The sequence below is a fragment of the Dermacentor andersoni genome, chromosome 3 (assembly GCF_023375885.2).
Source record: "Dermacentor andersoni chromosome 3, qqDerAnde1_hic_scaffold, whole genome shotgun sequence".
In the NCBI taxonomy this organism is placed as follows: domain Eukaryota; kingdom Metazoa; phylum Arthropoda; class Arachnida; order Ixodida; family Ixodidae; genus Dermacentor; species Dermacentor andersoni.
The window spans coordinates 139,918,299-139,926,484 of NC_092816.1; the positions used below are offsets into that span (position 1 = coordinate 139,918,299).

Genomic DNA, 8,186 nt, shown 5'->3' on the forward strand with positions numbered 1-8,186 from the left:
TTAAATGGAAAGTCCATGCTCCCGTTACTATTGTGGTCGCGTTACATTCGACTAAATACGGTATGTAACGCCAGCGAGAAATCTACCCCATGATTTTTCATGGGCATTGTGCAATAACGGGCAAAGGATCTATCAGCTGCTCAGCGTCGTGTCTCCCATCTCCGTAAGGGGATGAGATAGCAATCTGCGAGCTAGCGTTGGAGCTCGCCACAGTACCGAAAAGCTGAATCATTAGTCATGTAAACACTTGAGCTAGACCCTCCGACAGGCTTGATATTAGGCGTTCGACATCTTTTGTCCGCGCTTTTCGACCGCTACCGCTGTAGCATTGGAAACGGTTCGGTCTGCACCACGCTGTATACTCCGCTTCAGACATCAAGTGCAACGCTCTGCAAGCTACGCAATAAGTTCGGTCACGAGAATGTATCACTCCGCGCGTTGCGTCCGTGCCTCGCTGCGCGCCAAAGACGTATGCTCGCGCGAGCTTGCACGTGAGGCTGCTGCGATAGGCTGCCAAAAAACAACGCAACGAAAAACAAATTGATCTAAAACAACGCATTAGATAACCATATAGCACAGTTTGTTTCTGAGCATTAAGACGTTTTTCATTCAATACTCAGCCTATACCAAGAACAGTTTCGCACGATTACGATCAAGAATGCAGCGTCGCACCCGAGACCGGCCGGCGGAGGGGCCCAGCGTCTGGGAGGACGACGCAGTGAGCCTGGCGGTGTCGGTTCTTCCTGGTGAAAGGTTTCGGTCAACGTGGCGTTTATTCGGCTTGTACAGCATATTTAGGATATGTTGCATCACGCCATTGGCTATCACCCAGGTGGCGTGATCACACCTGACCAACTTCCAGGGACACGCTAAAGCACCTCGTGCTTGAAAGTGAAGTATTAAATCAGGGAGAGAACCGATGCCGTTTGGACGCGTACCGTTTGCACTGGAGCAACATTTTGAACTGGCGATGCGCCTTTTTTCATCGTCAAACGGTAGCCAGGTGTCCCTTGATGCGGCAGAAGTTACAAGTTTTGTTCGCGGCTGGACAATTCCTGAAGACGCCAAGTGCCACAAGCCGCCACACCGGTAACATGGAAGGATTTGATGCGTAGAACGAACGATTTTCATTCGGCCAATTGTGCCTGGTTCGGACGCCTTCCTGCGACGCGTCGAGCAGGTGTTCGAGCACGCACGGCTATCTTGAGTACGCTGACCCATCTTGACGGGCAGGAGGCCATGTACATACTTCCGTTGCACTTCCGTGCCCGAAACGCTGATGAGCGTCGACGTTCGACGCTCATCAGCGTCGGCAATATTGGGCCGCCGAAGAAGGCCGTAGACGAAAGAATACCTTGGCCGACGCCAGCTGAAGCATTCAGAGAAATTCCCAAGGCATGCATGCGAGGAAATAGGAGATAAGCGACGTAGACAAGTAACGTTGTCACGGCATTTGAGACACTGCAGGTACTTGTGAATCCTCGTCACCATTCTGCACCGTCGCACCCGAAGCCGGCCGCCGGAGGGGCCTAGCGTCTGGGAGGACGACGCAGTGAGGTTGGCGGAGACGCTTGTGCCGGGTGGGAGAGTCTGGTCAACGTGGCGTTTATTCGACTCGTGTAGCATTTGAAAGGCATGTTGCATCATGCCACTGGCTATCACGCAGGTGGCGTGATCACACCTCATTGGCCATCATGCGATCATTGCAGATATTAGCGAGTGCTAATTTTGGCACCAGAGAACAGCACGAGACAAGAAAGAACACCAAACTATTTCTAAGCGCGGACGCAGCCACGGCAAGAAAGTATCGCTAGCCTCGACAGCGTTGCACCTGATTTTCTGAAACGGAGTGTATATGTGAGGAGACTCTCGAGACGCGATCTACCGGATGAAGTAGCAACAACGCGCGGTGACGGCAGCGGATACCTATCGACGGGACGACGCGTAATTATTGCCAAGAATCAAGCTCAAACCACCCAACGCCTACACAAACGCCCCAGAGTTGCAGCGCTTACCTGCAAACAAGACGAGCTGCAACGGCCGAGACAAACGACAGGTCCGCGGTACCAGCCGCACAGACGAGTTTCAGCAGGCAAGTGTTCCGTGGCAGCAGTTCCGTTGCAGGGCTCGTTCCACGGGCCAGCGCGAGGTACGATCTATCTAGATGCATATGTAGAGGCTAGGTGTTAGCGATGATGATGATGGTGAAGGCTGAATTATTGGCACAAACCCACTGTGGGTGATAGGCCACGAACCGGGTGGTAATATGATTGAGAAACGAAATAAAAAAGTTAATAAATAAATAAATAATAAGAAGGGGAAATACATGAATAATCCAAGATTAGAAATAAACCGATAATAATAGAAATAAAGTAGTGTATAATAAGGTAGTCAGCCTTGTAGATAGGAATGCCGTAACACAAACTTGTTAATAAATTGCATGGAGGATAGACGTAAAAATGAGCAAGCTTCGAATAATAATATTATTAATATAACTGTGAATTTGTGTTTTTGCTTAGAATTTTCTATATTTACCGCTTATTGAAGGAGAAATATATCAGTCATGGCAAATGCGAAATATTAGTAAGGCAATCTTTTTGTGTCGCAGAGGAAATTCTAACTGGCAAGCGTTCTGTATCCTAATACCGTTGCTGCAAGTGAGAGTACAACAGTACTGCACTAAGGCAGTCCTAGATTTCGAAGCGGAATTTATAAACATAGTTTTCGATGAGTAGAAAATCGCCGACACGATAATAAAAAGCGATCGATGGATTCCAGCTCATTGCAGAGGTGGCATAAAGGGGATACCGCCAGACCACATCTGTGCTCGTAAAAATTAAGTTGTGGGATACGGCAACGCAGCCTTGTGCATGATACTTTGAATTGCCACTTGGAACACCATTGTCTGTTCCAAGAATAATTTACATGCATAAAGTCTGCACATATTGCTAATGTGAGTTTCTTTCTTTTTTTTTGTCTTCGGGCACAGAAAACTGCCTTTATCTGGCTGCAGTGAAACGCGCAGTTGCTGGCAGTACAGATATCAACCGTCCTGGCGGATTGGCCAAGAACCGGGTAGTTCAATATAGAAATAAGAAAAATAATTATAAATTATTGTAACAAGATTTGTGAATAGGTATATGCGAAATATTAGATACTAGCGTATAACTTCAACAGAATGAAGGAATAAATCAATTAAAAGGTACCTATCAATATCAGTCAATAAAAGATACCAAAAAAGAAATAACGAAACCTCATAACTGGTGCCCAACTGGTCAACCAGCTGAAGTAGACTGGTATCCAGCTGGTTAACCAGTAAACACACATGGTTATCCAATTGGAGCCAACTGGTCATCCAATCGAAGCTAAATGGTATGCAACAGGTCAACCAGTTGACATAAACTGCTGTCCTACATTTTAACCAGTTAAACACAAATGGTCATCCAATTGAAACTAACTGGTGGCAAGCATGTAACGCAGACCTAGGAGCGCATGCACGAAATAAATACCATACAAGGTACTTGTTGCTTATAATAATTACACTTAAATACATTGTGATGGAGCACCAAGTAAGTGTAAAGTATGGCATTGTTCATTAAGACAATTTACAGAAGGAATAGAAGTGGTCCCGACGGAAGGATACTAGAAATTGCACCTAACACCCTGGCAGCATTCTTATTAGAGTTCTCGAAGGAAATGGCTTGTAACATCTAAGCTCTCAGCTGGCGGAGCACAGCCTTGGCACAGGCTAATTACACAGGGAGGGGGCGGAAAAGTAGCATTGTTGGCATTGTTCACAACAACTTGCAGCTTCAGCAGTGGGAATGATCAAAAGCAGCAACCTTTTTGTTGCATGTGGTGTACATGAAATGATAAATCATACTGTCCTAAATTAAACTTTATGCATTTTCGATTGCTACAGAAGGCAACCATCAGAACTACAGAACAAAATTTCATGCACCATAGAGTGAACAAATAGTGAACTACATTACTAACTAAACGAACTACATTAGGGACGCATAAAAATGACACCAGGACTGTTCTGAAGGCTTCATTTATTTGCCAAGTACAAATACCTGGTATAAAACACTTTCATACCAACAATTCTTTTTAAAATGTAACTCGATCGTCTACATCAGCACAGAAAAGATAATAATAAAAGGAAACATTAAAGTCAGAAGTATTTAGTAGTAAATGAATAAATTAGCACTGAAACAAGGGATTATGAATCAGTATGACTAGGTAAAACTGATATTCCTGCTTAATGATAGATGTCTTAAATAAAAAATTAGTGCTAAAACAGAACATGGATCACTATTACAATGACTATTGTGAAAATATTGAAAATATTTTAAAACAAATTTCCACCGCAGAAGCATGCTGCATTCAGTCATGGCTTGCTTGAAGGTCATGGTTGCCATTTTCCCTGAAAAATGTTGAAATATGCATAAGGGCGGGAAAGCTTCAAGTTTGTGCACATTCTGCAGCAAAATGATGGTGCTGCCCTGGTAGTACATTTATATGTGTTGTAGCTGTAACAGATGACAGTGTGGCAATGGAAAACGGCGCTTTGGGGGTAGTGCCAATAGCACATGCGTGCAGAACAATGTGGGTTATCTTCGAGAGGATTGCAGTTAATAAAAGTGCAGTTGTTGTGTGGGATGCGTGATGCTCACTCGTCTTGCTCTGCCAAGAAGCGTATTCCAATTATAGCAAGAGGGCTGCACGCTTGTTGCAAAAATGCTATTCTCATAGACTTTCACACAAACTATGCAAACTATTCTCATAACTGCGCCAAAAAAAGTACTCGAAGAAGTTTCCTGTTGCTGTAATGCAGTGCTGGAAGCGACTTTTGGTGTTTTGGAACAGTTTTTGGAACAAGAAAAGACGGCACTAGCAACCACACCACTGCACACTCACGTTCATGCGCTGCTATTAATGGTTTAGACTGAAAATTAGCTTGACATGCTCACTTGGGTGACGTACACAGTGTTTGGAACCATTACAGTTAATTCAGTCGACATCGAGGTAACAGAAATCTTATGAGCCTAGCTAGGTGGAGATGTGGTGCAATAAGCAGTCATTTCACATTTTATGTATTTGTCTTTCTTTCTTGCTGCAGCACTTCCGTTAATGATAACTAATTATAAAGAAATGAAAGTAAGGGAGCTGATGCTGCGCATTTTTTAGCAATTGCGTGCTGCTAAACTATATTTATTCACTTAAAGGGGGATCTATCTGAAGGTTAGGGCTGCATGTTGTTCCCAAACTAGACAAATTTAGAAGCTTTCTGAAATTAGTTGCCAAACATGCACAACAGCACTTTACCATTTTGCCAGCCTCTCAAGGTCTGCCAGCTTCTCAACCACAAAATGGTTCAGCTGCTTGAGTGCAGCAGGCAAAAGATGTTCAGGGACACCCTGGCGCCGTAGTCTTTGTCTGTAACAGTCTGAAACAGAAAAATTCACAAGGTCTCACTAGCTGGCAGCAAGAAAAATTTTTTTAATTAGTATAAAGACCGTAAGAATATCCACTCACCGCGCATCACTTCCACCTTCGAAGGTGTCAGCGGTGCCTTTGCAGGCCGATCTGGGTAACGAGGACACCGCTTACCTGCAAGACAGAAATGGACTATGCACCATAATGTTGCAACTTTTATTAAAAAATGCTATAAGCTTTAATTTGCAGTTATGCACCTTGTAAAGAGCGGTTTTTTAACTGGTCCTTTGGCCAAATGCCCCGCAGGAGATCTTTCACAAAGAGTGAATCCTTCTGGTTGCCTCGGATGTGGCTCCACGCTTGTGCAATAATTGTCAAACCACGGCCAATGTCCACCTGCACGAGAGGAATGTGTCGCAAAAAATATTTAACTGATGACAAACACATAGCAATAATACAAAAAAACTGCAGAGGTTTCCCTTTAGATCGGTATCTTACCATGTTGTTATCCTTTCTGGCACAACTGGCCAGCACGTGGCAGTGGAGGCGTGGACTGTTCGGTTCTCTCGAAGCTTTCATTAGCTTGCGTTTCCCCAATGACAGAATCATCAAATGACTGCTTATGGCGTGGATCTCCACAGTAGCCTGCATTATCAACATGAGATATGGCTCATTACAAACAGCAGAATGCAGTTACTTCAAGACAGCATGGCATCACCCATTGTTCGAAATTTTATTAGCTAAATAGCATTAGGAAAATGTTAATGTATATAAATTTTAAGAAAACCATATTTTAAACATTCTAGCTAAACATAGTGCATACACATTAAATAGCACTATGCCGCAGCCCCAAAAGTATGGACAGCTGAATTGCATACCTTTGTTGTCGAGCATCATCAGCATTTTCTCTTGCAGCCTTATATTTACCTGCCTAAGATCATTTGCCTTCTGCTCGAGGGTACTGTTCTTGGCTAGAACTTCTTCTATCTTTCTCTCTTTTTTTCTATTACGTCTTCTAGCCGCTGCACCTTGTCACGGAGATTAAGAACACGGGGGTCACCAAAATCGTCTACTTTCTTCCTTTTTAGTTTTTGCGAAGAGGGCTCCACCTCTCGTTGCCTCAGGTCACTTGTTTTCTTTTTCAGTATTTGAAGTAGTTCATGCTTCGGTCCCCGAGGTTGCTTTCTTGCAGGGCGCTGCACATAAAACCAGAAAATGTCTTACAAGTGTACTTTAAGAGATACGATCCATAAGCATTGATACAGCACTGAGTAAACAGATACCTCTGGCGGAACATTATCATCTTCCGACTCGTCGTTTGGCGAATATGCCATTCGCTCAAAGCGAAGCCTCCATCGGTTCTCGCTGTCAACTTCAAGGTCTTCCTCAGATTCTGGAATATATCGAGACGAAATAACTTCATTATGAGCTACGCATGTCCGACGGGGCTATATGCTACTAGTGCATAGGAAAAATAAAACGTTGCAACAGATTTAGTAGTTCACACACTGATGCTTGTATTGTGCAAGCTGAAATAATACGCTTTCTATTCGTATAAGAGGCAAATCAAAACTTTCAGTAGTCTAGCTGCATCAGTGCTAAAGCCGCCATGCTCAATCTGCACGCAAACCTGCGCGAAAACAGCACGGGGAAAATACAACTGTGCGTAGTTTCAGAGAAAGTGTGAAACATTTTCATAGTTATTTGTGCAGCCGATACCCACAGTAATTGCATGTATGTTATAAAAGATTTCTCCATAATTGCTTTTCTTAAGTGTACTTGAATGTTACAGAAGTTGCAATACATCTAGTACCCTAATTTCAGGACAAAAGTACTTGTGATGGTTCAATATCGGGCGATCGAGCGCACGCGCAGGGAAGCAGCAGCAATCGGCATATGCGCATCGCGCAACAGAAGATACACTGAATATTGAGAAAACAGAGAATACACTGAACTTGAGAAAACAAACGAAATGTACACTAGGCTTTAAAATAATGAGCTCACCTCCCAAGGCGAGAAGTCGAGCCCGGTAATAAACCCGACGTCCCATCAGGATCCGTCCACTTCACAGAATAGAACTTGGACTTGAAATCCTTTGTATGCTGAGGACTGAAGTTTTCAATGGCCTCAATGCTAACAACAGCCAGCGTCCGGTCATCCTCATAACGCACTTTCGCGTGGGTTATCATTTGAAAATCTGCGTTAACTTTTCCGAACTGAAAGATGCGTGCACCGAAAACTAGCGGAACACGATCGCACGTGTAGGTAGTCTTGGTAAAAAAACTTGAACCCACCGTGAACGGCCGGAGAGCAGCTGCGCTCCGCTATGGGGCTCTTGCATTGCCCAGGGGGCGCTGCGAAAAAGGTGCTAAAAAGCGCCCTCCTCTCCTAAAATGGGTCGTACCAAGCTCGGTCGTCTGCTTCGGAAAGCACGTTTACAATATGGGCCCGCCACTTTCGGTTGTGTTGTATCACGGCCTGCAGCGAATATTGGGCGCCGAAGATTTTTTCAGGGGTGGCACGCTGCGTAAAGGCAACAAATTATGCAGTGCCGAATACCTGTACCCCGTTCAAAAATTAAGCGGCGAAGTTTTAGCGCGGTGTCAATCGCAAGTGAGGCGAGTCGCGTACGAAGTGGAACTTCAGCTACGGTTTGCACGCTGCTAGATTCAGGCGCACAAACGCGAGGAAATGCTTGCTATAAATGAATCCACAGCATCGATAAGCAGACATCATGTGTACGGAAC

The 8,186-nt window shown here is 44.4% G+C and overlaps 1 protein-coding gene across 1 annotated transcript; it reads right to left on the reverse strand.

The window, feature by feature from the left end:
• Positions 1–5,324: 5,324 nt before the first annotated feature.
• On the reverse strand, positions 5,325–7,489 carry LOC140216549 (BEN domain-containing protein 5-like). The gene is made up of 7 exons (XM_072286919.1): positions 7,444–7,489; positions 6,723–6,832; positions 6,450–6,635; positions 5,938–6,084; positions 5,697–5,835; positions 5,539–5,613; positions 5,325–5,449 (listed from the first exon to the last, which is right to left on the reverse strand). The coding sequence occupies exons 1-7, from the start codon at positions 7,487–7,489 to the stop codon at positions 5,325–5,327; spliced, it is 828 nt and encodes a 275-aa protein (XP_072143020.1).
• Positions 7,490–8,186: the final 697 nt, after the last annotated feature.

Coding starts and splice junctions, on each gene's coding strand:
- LOC140216549 (XM_072286919.1), bottom strand. CDS start 7,489: ATGGGACGTCGGGTTTATTACCGGGCTCGACTTCTCGCCTTGGGAG. Junction 6,833..7,443: donor TCGACTTCTCGCCTTGGGAG/GTGAGCTCATTA, acceptor GATATATTCCAG/AATCTGAGGAAGACCTTGAA. Junction 6,085..6,449: donor AGGTGCAGCGGCTAGAAGAC/GTAATAGAAAAA, acceptor TTGATAATGCAG/GCTACTGTGGAGATCCACGC.